The following is a 17,513-nucleotide window of genomic DNA, read 5'->3' on the forward strand; positions in this document are numbered from 1 at the left end:
CACATCAAGGGACTATTCAACACAACTTGCCAACTGATCAGATCTGACTCTTCTATTATCTTCTATTGAAGTACAATCCTCAACAATCACAAATTTAACTAATAATTCAGCCTTGGTCACCATGAAGACGACAAACAAACGAGACTAGGAACCACTAGGTGAATTTTAGAGTGAACTAGTTAAAAATGGATCCCACAAAGCAAACACTTTTAGAACAAGATCCTATTAAATGTACTCACTACAACACTTGTGCTGAATGTTTTTCAGCTGTTGGGTTAGAGGGCTGTATGACTGATGTGTGATATTGAACACCTTATGAAAACATGACCAAATGGAAAGCTTGTGAGACAGCTACAGTCAGTGGTTGATGGCTAAAAAGCTGTCTTCACCATTCAGTCACAACCAAGTGCTCCACCATCTCCATATTATGACTACAGCTATGAAACCTGACAATTCAGGGTGACCTTGTGCATTAGAATGTATATTCTGTTACAAGCAGACTCCTTTCAGAGTGTAACAATAATCTGAGAGGCCTGCTAAAAGCTCTCCAGTTAGAAGAACATTTAACGTGTCCTGACAAGATGTATTTCACAATAAAGTTGAACATACCAAAAGCGGCTTTGAAACTCGCACAGCTGCAGCCCAGATGTGCACACACACCACCACGCCCCCACCCATCTTAGCCCCCTTTTGTTTCTGCTATGCAATACCTTTCTCTTTAAGAACCAATAACCTCGACATTAAGTATCTAATATCCAGGGTGTCAAAGACATGAAAATATTCCAAAAGCTATAATGAGGCCTCTGTAATGTACAGCCAGGGCAAAGTTATGGTGAGCTGAAAGAAGGGTTTCACGTATTCTAAAAATGCATGGGTCATAAAAAAAAAACCCAAAAAAACGCACTCGAGGGAAAGGACGAAAAAAAATTGAAAAAAAGAAACACGGAGCACTTACTGCTACTGGCCAGCTTCAGTTTGGTTTTCTCCTTGGCGCTCCTGAAAATGCCATTGGGCTTGACATCGTCCTCCTCCTTGTCATTGTCCCCTTTTCTTTTCTGCATGTCATTCTGCTTTTTCTTGTAAGTGGGCTTGGGCTGCCGCTTGGCCCTCTGCTCCAGCTTGCTGTCGCTGGCATCAGAGTCGTCACCACTGTCTGAGCCCGAGTCGTATGGTCGTTTGGCAGTGCCTCGCCGCAATTTCCTGTCTTCCTGCGATGTCTTGCTGTCCTCAGAACCTTTGCTGTCCTTGCTCAGTTCCGTTTCACCAGAAGTAGATGCAATCAGGTTGACTGTGCATGGCTTGATGATTTCTGAGACGGCGCTGCTTGTTTTCTCAGCCTTATTGGTGTTACGGTCCTCTTCTGAGTGGCGAGTGAGCCATGCTTTCTTCAGTTTATGGTAGTTGGTCTGGCTTATGGGCGCAGGCTGACCATTGGGAAGGGGGCTAGCCTTGCTGATTGAGTTGTCCTGGGTCGTGATAGTGGGTGAGTCCTGAGAGGATCGGCTACTGCTCTCACTCTCAGAAGTGCTGCTGGAACCACGAGACTGGGCGGCGGCCAGGGCCGCTTTGTGCTTCTTGGGGTGGATGAAGTTACCCGAGTAAGCCTGAGAAGCCTGAGGCTGCGGAGTTCCGGGAGAGGCCGTTCTGGAGCCACCCTCTTGCAGCTCAGGCCCAGTGGGCGTCCTACATTTGGACACAGAGCTCTCTAGTTTGCTAGTGCTGCTGCTACTTGGGGTGGTCAAGACAGAATGCGGTGGCTCAACTGTGCCTCGACTCAGAACACTGAAAGCAGAGGCAGAAGTGGTTACATTAGTCCTGCTATTGCACACGGAATTAACAACAGTCACCACAGAGCTAGGAAAGCTGCCCTGTGAGGCCCGGATGAAATTCTTCTTGTACTGCAAGAATGTGTCCTCCACATTAGCGTTGGACTGGATGACCCTGCCGGTGTCTTTGGCCTCAGATGGTTTGGAGCCATCCAGCTGGTTCAATCCTGTGGGTGATGGCCTGCCGCTGGTTGCTTCCTTGGTGGCATGTTTGGACACTGGCGAGGTGTCATACTTGATGCATGTGGATGGGCGGACGATGACAGATGCCACTGCTGCCTGCGGCTTCCCTCGACCCTTGTCCTGGTGCCACTGGGTCTGTGGCTCAGTGCCGGGCCTCCACGACTCGCCCTGTTCTGCTCCGCTCTTCACCTCCCTGAGCTCAGGCAGAAGGGTGGGAGGTTTCTGTTGCTCAGATGCCTTTCCTGCCGCTGTGTTAACCGGTTGGATGGGCGTGAGCGTGGGGGGTGAGAGGCGGCCGTAGCCAGCCTCCTTGCGGTCCAGCGTCTGCTGTGTGGGAGGGTGAAAAACAGGTGCACGGTACAGGGCGGGCATGCTTCTGAGTTGGCCCGAGGGTGAGACAGCAGGGCTGCGACGGTCGCCGGCTGCTGCCACCGCTGAGGTACTGAGTGAGTGCAGGGCCACCTGCTGACTGAGCTGCTCACTGATCTTCCCTACCAGGCCCTCGCCCTCTGGCTGGTGCTTGATGAGCGGAGGAGGCTTGGACAGGGACTTGGTGCTGCTGTAGGAGCCAGGAGGGCTGGAGGAAGCAGGCACCTTTTCAAACAGGGAGTTGAGCTCTTTGGAGGGGTAGAGGCGTGGGGGCTCATTTACCACACTATTGGACAGAGTGGTGAAATAGTTGCTCTGAGGCAGGGACTGTGCTCCAGAGTGCTTATACTTGTAAAGCTCGGAGGGTGGGTGCTCGGGCTCCTTCTCGGGCAGCAAGCTATGGCCTTTGGAGAGGGAGGGGATTCGAGTGTAAGGCTCGCGTTCAGGCTCGCCTGGACGAATCTTGGCTGTGAAGGGGGCCACCTCAATGCTCTCCTGCAGGATGCGCCTGTTTTCTTCTTTGTACTTGCTGGCACGGTCGGGTGTGTCCAGAGGCAGGCGTGGAGGCTGCTGTTGCTGCTGCTTGCTGAGTGGTGAATCGATATAGTGGCGCGGCAGCTCTTTGCTGGTGGGCGTCCGGCTGCGGTCCGGCTCCTGCTTCAAGTGGGTTGTCACCAGGCCACGCATAGGGTCAACAAACACCTTACTGTCCAGCTCCCTGATGGAGAAATGTGAGAAATTACTATTTACATGCCACTATCAAATGAACTAAATGATTTAACCTGATTAAAGTAATTTTAGAATCATATTTTTTAGAATCACATATCAGTTTCAGAGCATGGTTTTGTTTTGAATAAGTGTAAGCAAGAAACATGATAAAAAACAAATAATAAATGTCTAACCATACTACACAAAAGAAGCTGATTCTAGACAAACTTCACAGTTTATAAAAATATTGATTTCATAACAGAAAGGCTCAGCAATTTCTTAACCCTAAGATGTGATATAATACAGGTCTCTATTCCTTTCACTTCCCTAAATTCTGACATGGCCAGTTGCATTCTTTGCTTCCCTCATTCTAATCATTATATCATATCATTATGTGAGCATTGCTGATATTTTTGAACATGCAGACCATGTTCTGGAAGCCTAATTAAAAGAGGACAACATGCTTCAAATGAGATGGCAACTCAATCCAAGCACGTGAAAATCTTGAGAAAAAGAGATGTTCTTTTGCAGTACACTGTACTATTGATGGGTTGTCTGGCTTCTGGAGACTAAGCGCATATATTCAGCTAGAACAAAACAGTTCAGTTATGAGCACGGTCAGTGAATGAGCACACATTTGTTCCAGCCTGAGTCACAAGGTATTTTAACAGCCATGGTTCTGTGTGTGTTTGTGAGTTTGTGTTTGTTTTCACATATTTTCAGAACAAAAATTAAAACCAGTGGTAACAGAAGTAACCTACAAAATCGTCCTACCATGGTTACTGAGGTTAAAGTAAGGGTTGGGTTTAAAAATTCTTCTTACAATGAGGTACATAGATATATATATAATTCACGAGATTCAAATGTGTGTGTGTACTCACTCTTTGTGGAGCTCTGTGGAGTTTTTGGAAAGTGGAGGGCTGGAGTGTGAGCTGATTTTGATGGGCCGATGGGGCTCGGCGCTGGCTGGTCGACCTGGTACGTGGCTCAGAATCCCCAGGCTGTCTGCTGAGGTCACAGGGGTGGGCTGATGAAGCCAGGGACTGGGGGTGTTCTGTGGGACACATATAGGGTCATGATGTGCTGAAGGCGATACACTCCTTACATCAATCTTAGCAGCCCTGGAGAATGACAGTATGAGTGCAAATGACTAACATTATTACTCATTCCCTCATGTATTCCTGCCTTTCTCTGACTGCCTGAGTCACGAGCTGGTTATACAAAATGACAGCAGAGCTAAAACAGCGTCTGGTCACTTAGGCTCAAACTGTCTGGTCATGATTAAGCACACACACACACTTTTGTTCTGTAGAGTCAAGCATAGCTTGTTTGTCAGGGTAAATTTAACACGTGCAGACCCCTTGGGACAGCCAGAGGAAGAGAGACTCGTCCCACAACGAGCTGTCCTAACAACCAGTGGCTGTCTTTCAGTCATGCTTTTTGCCTCGTCTGCGCAGCACAGCCCACAAGCATGCTCTCAAAGCCCTGTAGTACTCTAATGCAAAGCTTGTGCACTGCTACATCTTTCTCAGTAAGCAATGGCTAGATTAACAGCAGAGTACTTAAAATAGTGCTCTAGTGAACAAAAAAGGATATGCTGTGCACTAAGCTTTAGCGGTTCATCCAGTGTACCGTATCTACTTTTAAACAACACAGCATGCTGTGAGGAAACAAGATCCCTCCCGTTCGTGAAGCTAATTGAGTAGGCACTGACCTGAATCTATTAATTAAGGTAAATCTGTGACACACTAGCCTCACAAGCCATTTCTGGCTATTGCTAAAGAGTCTGTAAAGGTTTTGTCACTCAACATTGATCAACCACCTCCTTTGACAGGAAGAAGCCATTTGACTGACATGCAAAATGACCACTCACAGACTGTTTCGATGACACAAGCAATTGTCAAAACGTTGCTACAACAAAAAGACACCCGCATGAAAAGAGGAATATAATGACTCAGCAGCCACTAGGAAATGACATGTCCGTAACACCAACAAAAGTGTTGGAAACTTTTTGTAGTTTGATAGCCACTCATAGAAGGTTGGCAATAAAAGGTGTTTTTCGTAACCCATCTGTAAACGCATGAGGATATGCTGTTTAAAAGCTACTAACTGGTGACTAGCACATTGTTCTAGCATTTAGCTTGATAAACAAAAGTATGTTTCCCATCAGATTGCTGATAAATGATGCATGTCAGTGCAGATAACCCCTGCAAGACTCTGACAGCTGTTGACATTTAAGCGTGCAACATACATCAGCCATGTCACTCTGTGGGAGGAGCATCTAAGGATGAGAACAGACTTACCCTCCGTAAGCTGGCATCTGAGTTCACTGTGTTCTCCGGATGCACCCACTTTGACCCAGGCAGCCCAATCCCAGGTGGGTAGGAATGTGTGCCATTAGGGTACTGCCAGATAATGGGATAGAGGCCCAAGTGGTTGTATGAGCCTCCAGCATGCGTCTGGGGCAACAGAGGAGGGGGCGGTGGCTGCTGCTGCAGGAACTGCTGCTGCTGCTGGTGGGGGTGTGGGTGGTGGGTGGCCAGGGCAAGGTGCCCGAGACCACCCGAGTCCAGACGGGGGTGGCCTCCCAACAGGGAGGCAGGGGGCATTGCGGGCAAGACGGCAGGAAGTAATGGGTGGTGCACAGAAGGGTGTGGGTGAGGGCTGAGGGAGGAGGCAGTGGAAAGAAGGTGGGAGGGGTGGTGTGAGCCAGGGGTCAGGCAAGTGGCGTGGGAGGAACCATGAAGAGGGTGTAGGTGTGGGGGAAGATAAGCTACGTGGTTACTTTCAGCTTCAGGCCGCACCAACGCTGGATCCCGGTATATGGTGAAGTGCTCATTTTTGTCAATGATGAGCGGGCTTTTGGTGGATTCAGAGGCCGCTGCCCGGGATGGCACAGGCTTAAAGCCAGAGCGGGGAGCAGAGTCAGAATCTGGTTTGGAAATGGTACGTCCTGCTGAGGGTTGGGGGATGTCGGGGTGCCGTCCTCCTTTGTGCCTGGACACCTCAGGTGATGTGTTTGGCTTGGGCTTCAAGGCCTCCAGGATGCTGTGAGTTTTAGACTTCATGGCATCGGGTGAGGGATTGCGCTTGAGAGGCTTGAGTGCATCGGACGAGGGGTCAGACTTGGATTTGGCCACGTCAGGTGAAGGGCTGAGCTTGTGAGGCTTGCGGATCTCCTCAGCAAGCGAGGCATTCTTGATGCATGGCACGATGGAAGCATACTGCTCCTGTGCCTGTGCTTTCTCTCTTTCCCTCTCAGCCACAGCCGCTGACTCACTTATTGAGGTCACGGGCCGAATGACCTCAGAATGGGCAAACTCGATCTTGCCGCCCAAGCTTCGGCTCAGCTGCTGTGGCTCAGCCTCTGGCTTCCCGCACTCAGAGGCACTAGGGTTTAGCACCAAATGTCCAGCTTCTGGGCCATAGGTCTCACCCTTTTGAGAGGCCAGTAGGGCGCAGACAGCCTCTGAGCTTTCTCTGGAGCTTGGGTGAGATGTGGCAACATCCTCAGTGATGTCAATCACGCACTTGGGGGTATGCGTCCTAGGTGCACCTGTGCCATAATGGTCCTTGGGCAAGGTTTTCACAGTGCTTTTCATTTCCACGATGCAGCCTTGAACCTCGGAGGGGCTTGAGCTCTGAAGATGGCTGGGAGGGGGCAAGGGGGACCTCCTCTCACCTGGAGACCTCTTCTCTGTTGGGCGCTCACTTTCGGTGGACCCTTCCACGGCCACTGGTTTGCCACTCTTATCTACTGTGGGCATCTCCTCCCAGGGAGAAAGCCTGCTGATGGTGACCGGTTCCTCCAGAGCCTTGCAGCTCTGGGGCTTTTCTTCATCTTCCTCACTGGCCTTCAAAGCACCCTTTCCTTTCAACTCGCTCTCTGAGCTAGGCTCCGACGAAGAGTCCAGGAGCCGCTTGTTTGAGTTCTCTGAGTCACTGCTCTCTGACTGGTCTGATGTCTCTGTCTTCAACCGTTTCATGCCACCCTTCTTCTCCTCCTCTTCAGTTTTCCTCCGCTTGCTCACGGTCTGCTTCACTTTATTTCTTGAAAAATCTGCAATGCAAGAGAGCTATCTGTAAGATGGGTCTGCTAGGGCCAGAAACATCAACAGCCAAAGAAGGAAAGTATAAATTCACAGAAACACCCATGCCTGAGATGCTGTGATCAAATAGCTTTCTTTCAACAAGGCTCTCTGTGGTGAGCTCAAGCATGCTCTTGAGTGGTTCTGACTGGGGATGATGTCACTCTCTACTTAGGTTAGATGCTGATTGAATCTTAAGTGCTGCTTTAGACAAGTGATGGATGAGCTCCTGGTTACATTTGTGCACACTTAAAAGGATCATTTCACTGCAGTGGCTGTACACACCCCAGCCCTCAGATTAATGGTGTGGACACACATTATGTGCCCTGGCAGTGGTCAACTATCGGATGTCTTTGCAAGCTTTTGTTTTACTAGGAGTACATCCAAACTTAGCGTATGGTTCCATAGCCTCTGATCTAAATTTCCAATTAATCAGGGTGGAAATTCCAATTCCATGGAGTGCGGAATGCAACTACTGATTGCCTGCTCATTAACATTTTGACTAAACTGAAAACAGGTGATAAAATAAAGAATATTGTGTCGTTTCTGGAAAGGGAATAAACAGTTGCACCACTGTTATACTTGAAGTAAGCATATCTTACATAGCACAAAAACTCTAAACACTAAAACAAAGAATTGGCAGGCAAACTGGCCTAGCCTTTCCTTTTAAAAGGGACAGAATGATCTTTCCAAATATGTCAGTTAATTAGTTTGCACAATCTAAGCTATTAAAGACCTGTTTATGCTCTTACAAATGCATTCTCTTGTAGCTAGGCACGAGCTCAGTGAAGTAGAAATCCACTAAATCCTTGTAGGGCACAAAAAAATATAAATTTTTAACAATGTTTATTAATGCTAATAACTTTGAACAGTCATACAAAATATATAGATCTTGAACGACATTCTGTAAAGCTTGCCCAGCCTCGCAACAGTTGCTATAAAAGAATGCAGTGGGTGGAGCTTGAATAGGTCAATTGGAATAGAGATTATTATGCAGTAGTTACCTCCCCTTCCTCCTCCAGTGTCCATCTTCTCCTCTTTGATCTTTTCATCATCCGGGACGCTGCTATCTGAGCCCTTCCTGCGCGATGACCGGGAACCGCGCTGTTGGCCCGGCGATGACTGCTGCTGCTGGTGCTGCTGGGATAGCTGCTGCTGAGCATGCTGAGATTGTTGCTGCTGGGCTTGGGAGCCCTGCTTAGGGGCGGATCCAGACGAATTCATCACTGGTCTGGGACTGTTGGCCTGGGCGCGTGTGTAATGACCCTGTGAGCAGCATGCACACACAAACACAGAGACACACACACAAATACGGCAGTGATGCAGGAGGTCATCCATGAGGAACACTGAATTTACTGGAATTGGACTGGACTTGGCATGAGACTGACAACGTGTTTCTTTTTCCAGCACTGGTTTCAAAATCCACCACAACCACTAGCACCACTAATACCAATACATCACGAGAAATATAAGGAAATGAAAGAAAGCTCCGTCTCAACACTTCCTTGTCCGTCAACAGCTGGACTACAGACAGTCTAATCAAAAAAATGGAGTCACAGCACTAGCCTTAAAAGGAGAGTTCCTATGGCTCTTCTCTGCTCCATAATTTAACCCTTCTGTCAAATTTCTGGAACAGCTGTTGCCACAAATCCATCTCATTTGTGCTAGAAAGCTCTTCTGCGGTGGCACGCAGTTACTTCAACTACCAAAACTAACAGTGCTAGTTGCAGGACAGTACTATCAGCTCTACAGAGTTACACAGGGATATGCAGGTTTCTAGGTAAACAGCTCTAGAGCTACTGAGAGGGGGGCGCGGCCCGGTACCTGAGTGCTTCCTGTGATGCCGCTTGGTCTCCCTCCTGTGGTCTGCTTGCATATCCCCCAATTAATGTTTTTAACAGGGAAAAAAAGAGAAGAAAACAAAACAGAAAACAAAACAAAAAAAACAAAACAAGGTGGAACAGAGAAGTCTTGTTAATAATAAGGGACCAGTAATATGCTTTTTTCTACAAGGCTCTAGGCTTTATCTTTAAGAAATATAACAAAAAAAAAAGAAAAACAAGACTTCTAAGCACATAGGAACTTTACTTTAAAAGCTAGCTACAGACATAGACAGCAGACAGCTAGCAAATGATACACAGCACACACACACATGCACACAGCAATGCATACAAACAGAAACAATAATAACAACAAAAATTTTCTATTTCAACACAGGACACAAAAGACCTGTTGAAAAGTATGTATGCTCTAGATATGATGCGTAACTACCACCAAAGAGCGCAGCACAGACAGGCAGTATGTGCGTGTAATAAAGCAAATATTGCAGTACTCACGTGGGCAGTGTTGCTGTTCTGGCTAGAGCGAGACCTGCGTCTGGACGTGATGCCGATATTCTCTCCTTTCAGCAAAGAATGGACCACATCATCCAGAAATGTCATCTGTACCATAGAGGGGTCAACGTTCTGAGGCTCTAGTACCTGCATACAGGAGAGACAGACAGTCAAAGAGCAGTATACTATTTGCCTGGTTATTGTGTCAGTAGAAGTATACAGGTCAAATTGCATGTTTTATTGATTTTCTAAGTGAAAATAAATTAACACATGCTCTACAGGGAACATATTTAAATATGACTTGCAAATTTTAGTAGCCATATACAAAACGTGGCATAACTTTTGTACAAACCTGCAATTTGTGCTTCATTTTCCCCCCAATATGTTAACTTTAGCAAATAAGCAGGAATTGTGTATTAGAATGTGCAGTAGTGCCTTATAATGTGCAGTAGTAGTCTGTAGAGGATGTCTGCAGCAAAATGTAATTTGTCTGCCAAATTCTTGCATAAAACTGTAAGGTCGACGTAAAGGTTTTAATTTACAATGACCATATACCTCTAATACAGGGTGATTCAAAAAGATTCATCCAATTTCAAAATGATTTATTTCACTTGTTAATCATTACAGAACAATGCAGTAAATTGTAGATGGTTTAAGTGAGCATAAAATTTATTATGTAATTTTACGAGTGCTCAATATGACCTCCTCCAGCTGTACGGACAACATTAACACCATAGTCAAATTCATCCCATACTCGATTGAGCATGTCGGGTGTCACTGTACTCACAGCTCTTTCAATGCGATTTTGAAGATCATCCTGTGTTGTTGGGAGTGGTGGCACATAAACAGAACCCTTAACATACCCCCACAAAAAACAGTCATACAGCGTGAGGTCTGGTGATGCTGGTGACCTTTTTCTTGGAACTGCTGGTACCAAAGACGAACGCTCTAAGCTTTTGGCGGTTCACTGCCATACTGACAGTCAGAAACTCTATGACCCCCTCTTTTAATTGGTATGCGATTGGTTCCTATGTGCCTCACGGTTGTAAAGATATGGCGTTTTGAAATCGGATGAATCTTTTTGAATCACCCTGTTTAAAGGGAATCCCTTACGTACTATCATTTTACTGGTTCCTATACTAGTGCTGAACTGTCAAAATAACAAACACATGTAAAATGTATCTAAACCTAATCTTTAGCACAAGAATAAAACATAGAATCTTGACTAACAAACTAATAAAACAGCTATGAATGACAAAACATGGAACACTAAAGGTAGGATAAGAATAGGTGTAGGAGTAAAAAGGTACCATAAAAATGTATTTAATTGCAATAGAGGTTCTTGTACCTGATCATTCATCACGACCATAGTGCGGCTGAAGAGGTCGTGGTGAGTGATAATGCCCGTGAACCACTGGGTGGCTGAGTCTTGCCTGTAAACTCGTACGCGGTATCCATTTAATGAATAGGGACCTAGGGAGAGAGGAAGGGGACGAAAGCAAGTGGAGGGAGGAGCTGGCATTAACAGCAAGTATTCACATCACAGAAGAGATCAGAAACATACAGTAGAAAAGCTATATTTCACTGTGAATTTCATATCACTCCACTCCTCCTGAAATGCACCAATATTTCATAACAAAGCATAACCAGTCACATACACATTTGAAGTGACCTAAGATTCAGCAAAAATTCTAATAAAAAAAGGAGTTTTAAAGCTGGGTTGTTATTTCTGTTAACATTGCTGGACACAATGGCCGATAAAAATATATTACTCAAAGTATGTATACAAATCTAAGTAAATAAAATACATTTCCCATAAGTCCATCCATCAAAAATGCATGTTTTTTTTTTCTCTATTCAAAATACTGTGTAGTCCAGGACAAGACTTAATTTCTGTCTGGGAAAATGACCAGGAGTATTTTCGTTTTAGGCTGACCGAGAATCTGCAATGGGCAATGCATAGGTTTGGACTAGTCTACCACATTTTTTATTTTGCATTTTGAATACAATGGCCTATTGATTGTTTTTGAAAATTCAAGTACATTTATATTAGCAGTATGCAAATCATGTTCATAAAATATTTATAATTAATTTTTCTTGATGGTGTCATTCTTACCATCCTATGACCGAAATTTTACCCATTTCTCCAGCAAATTAAATCATTCCCAGAAACACTGACCGGCAAGAAACTGTTTACCAGTATTGTGAATTAGATGCAATACAATGTGACCTTTAACCCACATTTCAAGAATCCCCAGTCAGTCCACATTTTTGTTCTGTTCTATTCCTCAGTACGGCTGAGCTCAGTTACGCAAGCTGCAGAACATTATGAACTGGCTCAGTTTAACTGGAAGCTGGAACAGAACAAAAGCATGGGGTGGCTAGCATAGGCCTTGAGGGCTGGACTGAAAGACTCTGCCTAAGGCTCAAACCAGCAACACGCAAGTCCTCCTTAAAATTTTCAAAAGGGGAATGCCACCACAGCCGTATAAATGCCTGTGTAAATGGCCATGGGAGCCAGGCTCCACTGTGAAAGCGTAAGCCGCAGAGTGCGCCGTCCTGCCAACTCTATCCCCAAACACTGCAGCTCATTAGAGCAGGCCAGACTATTCCCTTTCATTACTGCTCAATACTGCTGCACTGCCCTCTGCCAAGCCAGCTAACCTGTCAGCTCCCCTGCACGTACATACAACACGTGTGAACACAGACACATGGATGTGTGCACCCCCCCACCTCACATGCACAAACTCAAACACAGAACAAACCACTCTCTGCATATTCTCTTTTCTCGTTCTCTCAATTTTCTCCTTCCATCCACTCCTCCACCAAATTCTTTGGCCTGGAGATTCTTTCCATTCTACCATGTCCTGCCGGCTGCCAAGTTCAACAATTATCTCTAATTGTGGGCCTGGAATGCTGTTGTGGACCTTGTAAACAAGACCTTTTGCCAAGAGCCACCAGAACAGCCTCCTACTACACAGATGCAGGCCAGGTACAGCTAAGCAGCCTGGCCTGGCAGGACACAACCAACACAAGAACAGCACACATACTTACCACCCACACCGCAAAAAGGGAAGAAGGGAAAACATGTGGAAGGCTTCTTTGTTCAAAAGAATTCCATAATCAGTGGATCCAATAAAAACACAACTTGATTACTTATTATGTTGGAGCCTTACCTTGCATAAAAATTTCCTGCACCTTTTGATCTTTCACCCAGCCTTTTACTTCTTCATGAAGCTGTGGGTTGTCCCTGAGAACAGGACTCAAGCTGTCCACTTCATCCTGCAAAACATGAGGAACATGCAAGCAAGTTAGCAGCCAAGGAATGTTTATGAGCTATGCGTGAGCACGCCACATAAGGAACCACCACGGTTTCACTTTAGTGAAGGGCTGAATTCGTAAGTCTACAAGACCTCTACGTAAGAGAAGTAAACATACATCAACATTTACACAGATTTATTACATGTGACAGATGACTTCACCCCAGAAAGCGCTATGACAACTAACAGTTGTTAATCCTATAAGTCAGATGTCATCAACAGTTGTAAATCATATAAGTCAGATGTCATCAAAAGCTTGTGTAGGTGTCATGCAGCCTCAAGAATGCTGCACTTCACTAGTGTTACTGCTATTACAAAATGATACCTTCTGCTTCTGTCCTAGCTTCTCACCCTTAAAAGTATTAAATCACCTGCTAACTGCATGTTAGCTCTTATAGTTGGTATCCATTACCCAATTACCTACTTTTTCTGGAGGAATACTGTTAGGGCCACTGAGCAGCAGTTATTCTTTCTCATCTTTTTCAAAAGACGAGGTACCACCTATTCAAAAGAGTCTACCAATCAAGGAAGCAATTTCATCCTCATCACTGCTCATGTCACTCAGGCTTTTTTTTCAGTTTCTCTCCCTAACAGTGATATGGACAACCTCAGAGAACCCTGCTACCCCTGAAGAACTCTCAACTCACCCATGTGAGTCTCCCATTCCCCAAGCACCACAAGCCCAGGGTGACTGATTATTCCCTAGCTTCTCTCACGTTAAAAGCCTTACAGGCATATTGCTAAAAAGACCTGGGGCTGTTCCAGTCACCTGCTAACTTTAAGTTAGCCCTTGTAAGTGGTTATCGACTCCTCGTGATCTTTTCTGCCTTGTTGCTAACTGAACTGCATTTGCCGTTTCCCATGCTGAACAGAGGACCAAATGCCTTGGTTGGAGACTGATCACTTGGAAATCAATCATGATGACAAAGAACTGATCTACATACTTACATAATATTCCTCTCACAGTTACTGCTAAGAAGCTTGGAGTGGTCAGTCAGCAAACCTTCTCAGAAGTATCTGCACATTCCTGCTTGGCAAGACAGATGATTAAGGAGGCTGCCCAGGTTGTCATCCAGGTAATTTCTTGACTGGATTAGTGCAAACTGGCTGTTTTTTTTTTTTTTAAGCACTACTACCCCTTGTTGCTCACCTTGATAATACTCCAAAGTTCTTTTATGATCTCTTATACACCACTGACTGGCTGTAGCATTAAAAATCAAATACAAGGCTCTTGTCCTTGTTTTCGAAGCCTGGACAGGCTGAGCACCACACTACCCACAACCTATAGTTTAGAACTGTATCTCAGTGAGGCAACTCAGATATTCTACTTCAAGACGCCTGGCACATCCTTCTAAACATGAAATTCTAAACACGCTTGAAAGGAAAAATCTAACTGCTTTATTGACCTTTTTTCTCAGTGGCAGAACAAACTTCCCTCTCAGTTCTGAATTGCTGTGCAATCTTTCCATCTTGGTCTTATCATCTCCAACCCCTAATCTATGAATCCTACAGAGCTATGCAGTGTGGCTATTTTTAGGCACTTAATAAACAAGTTCACTTGCTTGGAAGCTCTCTTCTACCCACTTGCATTCTTGTCTTTTAGGTTATAACTCATATCAGAGCTACTTTGCACTTTTTAGCAAATCGCTTTCTCCTGTCTGCACATTTTCGTAAGTCATTCGGGATACGACTATCTGCCAAATGACTAAATATAAATGTAAACTTAAAAACCACAAATTGCACCCAAGACAATAATAATAACAGTTTAAAAAAATCAATGGGTCAAGAAAGGAGATCCTGTAGTTTTCCTCTGGGAAACAGAAAAAGCAATGAACCATGCAAACGTAAACAGAATCAGCAGACTTTTAAAGAGGATAGTGCATGTGCATATGCTAACAGAGCTAATTGGAATGCTCTGGAGCCTCTAGTGAATGTGTGCTCTGCAGAGGATAAGGGTATAAGGAGTAAGCTGGATATTCTCACGCAACCGCCATGCAATCGATGATGAGTCCCAAGCCGCTGCAGGGCAGCATAAAATGCTGGAACATTCGATCCACCACTGTGCACCAATACCACAAAATTTTTTAAAATATAACTACCCAAACTAACACATCATCTCCTGGTTCATCACTGTTCTTCATACTGTTTAAACTACAAACAGATATATTACATGTGCTTTTGTGAAATCTATTAGAACACAAATAGATGAGGTGTGCAAGAGGTTAAGGAGACGGATTGCTAATATACTGTGCTCTGCATGTGTGGGTTCTTTAGAAGTCTTCAAAATGATGTGGAACACTGACCTGCAGCTGATGACAATCGTGCAATGCTCATTCAGAGATACAGTTTAGCAGCTGGTGCAGCATAGTGGGAAATATCACTGCCCTCCAAGCATCAGACTGGGCTTTAATTCCCCATCTGAGCAAGCATACCATTCTATACCAGTGTCCTTGGGCAGGACTCCTAACACAACATTCGCCTACCTCTGTAACATAATTAAACTGTAAGTCACTCTAGATCTGTCAAATATAAAGGTAAATACAATTTCAGCTCAACTTCCCCACCATAAAAGCCCAGGCATTTGGCTTTAGCGCCCAAAATGTTAATCTCCCCTCAGTGGCTAATCAATCTAGAGTGGCCAAGCTCTCTCACACACTCACTTCTGTAGTACGTTTCCACTTCACAGGAGCTGCAGTCAGGCCAGTTTGTGTTTGTGTGTGTGTGTGGTTGGCAGGGGTCAGGCAGGGTGAGAGGGAAATCCGCCCACCACTTCCATTAATTGTTGCTGGTGATGAGGAGTGGGAGGTGACCAGTGGGGGAGGGGGTGCAGTCTGACAGGAGCAGACTCAGCCTATTTACACAGGCACTCTCACAGCATCGCTGATAAATGTCATATACACGCACACACACAAAACCAAGCCACATAAACTAGGGTCAATGAAATGTCGTCTGGCTGAAAAAAAACACAGATAACATCAGTTTTCATACTTGTGCCTGTGCCAGCAACAGAGTCTTCTTATTCTGATAATCATGGTGAAAAAAATCTGTGGTAAACAGTCAGAACATGTCCAGGGCAGTTGCAGGGTGGGGGCTGGGTGGGTGACTGTTCCTCTGCTTTACCTTTTATCTGACAAATATGAACTTCAACTCATACTCACACCTCAAATATATCAAAACACCTTGTACTTCCAAAATGGCAACTTTTCACGAGAAAGAAAAAAATCTTAACCTATAACAGAAGTAATGTAGAAAGTTTTTTTTTGGAGACACCAGGTGTTGTCCTAAAAGCGATGATATATATATGACAAAAAAAAAGAATACATTTTTTTTTAACAAAACACTACAGCACATGCGGCATAGACGCAGTGATGACATGCTAGTTGAAGCTTAACAAAAGAGCACAATGAAAGCACAGTTCAGTAAAGGTTTTGATTGGGATTGTTCACGTGTGGGAATATTGGTGTTTTACTTTGGTTTGGATGAAATAAATCAAAAAATGAGTTTTTACTGTCATTGGGAACTGTTACTGTGGTAAATCTGTTAACTGTCACCGGGCACACAAAGCCTACTGACTTGTTTTGCCTAATATAAAAATAGGTATAATATAAAATAACTTATGAGTATATTCATATATATATATATATATATATATATATATGTGTGTGTGTGTGTGTGTGTGTGTGTACATATATATATATATATATATATATATATATATATAAATAAAATGTTTCACCTCCTACTCCCACCTATCATTGAGTGATTTATGATTCATGTTGAGTGATTTATGATTCATGTTGTCTTTAAATATACAAGATTTATTTTGGATCACAAAAAACAATTTTTGGCTGACCCTATCAGTTATCGGAAATTTTACCTCTTAAAAATTGCTATCAGTGACAAAGTGTACATATCAGTCAGGAGATACAACAAACATATTTATAAACAGAGCCAAATACAAAAAAACAACCCCACCTCTGCTTTCTATCGCTCTCACTTGTACAACCACACATGGCTGTGGTCAGTGGCTTGCTGACTGCAGAGTTGTAGCTCCTTCACCAGCAATGCATGGCTGCACAGCTGCTATCAGGCTGGAAATCTGGAGCACGCTGTGATTCACACTAGAAAGTGCTCGCTTCTGCTTCTCTGCAAAAGCAGCGAGAGGAAATCACAAATAAAGGAACAAGATTGGCTGCAGTGACGAGCGGAGTTGGCCATTGGGTCACAGAGTGGCGTTGTGTCATCAAGGTTAGCTGTGGTTACTCGTAACCAACGGCTGTTGATGTAACATTTGAGCGTCAGTTATGGCTCAGCCTGGACAGAATAACGTGTCACTTCCAGTTCCTTTGAGAAAACACACACACATTTGCAAATGCCTCAATTCCTGTTTCTATTTTAGGCCTGGAGACACTGAGGAAAATACATGATTTATTTATTGAGCTGCAGGTTCCACTGGGCGCTTTCTCTCCGTACAATCCTGTACAGCCCTCTAAACAAGCAGTTTCCCCTACAGCCTTTCTCTACTTCTACAGTGAGAGAGGGAGAGATAAGAGAGCTTTCTTTCATCTCTCTTCATCAAACTTACACTTCTGTCAGCCTCTTTGCCTTTATAGTCATGTCTAAACAGCGCCAAAAGGGGCTTGTTTTGGTAGACAACAGGACAAACAGTGAATCCCAGCAGAGATG

The 17,513-nt window shown here is 44.6% G+C and overlaps 1 protein-coding gene across 5 annotated transcripts in view; it reads right to left on the reverse strand.

Annotated features, from left to right (window-relative positions):
- jmjd1cb (jumonji domain containing 1Cb) overlaps positions 1 to 17,513 on the reverse strand; it is a 187,651-nt gene that overhangs the window by 29,066 nt on the left and 141,072 nt on the right. For 4 of the 5 annotated variants that reach the window (XM_036572263.1, XM_036572267.1, XM_036572266.1 and 1 more), the window contains 8 exons: positions 12,684 to 12,789; positions 10,856 to 10,980; positions 9,511 to 9,654; positions 8,999 to 9,040; positions 8,179 to 8,440; positions 5,390 to 7,146; positions 3,968 to 4,140; positions 956 to 3,096 (listed from right to left, as the gene is read on the reverse strand). In XM_036572263.1, the coding sequence (XP_036428156.1) occupies positions 956 to 3,096; positions 3,968 to 4,140; positions 5,390 to 7,146; positions 8,179 to 8,440; positions 8,999 to 9,040; positions 9,511 to 9,654; positions 10,856 to 10,980; positions 12,684 to 12,789 (4,750 nt within the window). The remainder of the gene's footprint in view (positions 1 to 955; positions 3,097 to 3,967; positions 4,141 to 5,389; positions 7,147 to 8,178; positions 8,441 to 8,998; positions 9,041 to 9,510; positions 9,655 to 10,855; positions 10,981 to 12,683; positions 12,790 to 17,513) is intronic. The other variant, XM_036572264.1, reaches the window with a different exon arrangement.

Source organism: Colossoma macropomum, unplaced genomic scaffold, assembly GCF_904425465.1.
Source record: "Colossoma macropomum unplaced genomic scaffold, Colossoma_macropomum, whole genome shotgun sequence".
NCBI classification, from domain to species: Eukaryota; Metazoa; Chordata; class Actinopteri; order Characiformes; family Serrasalmidae; genus Colossoma; species Colossoma macropomum.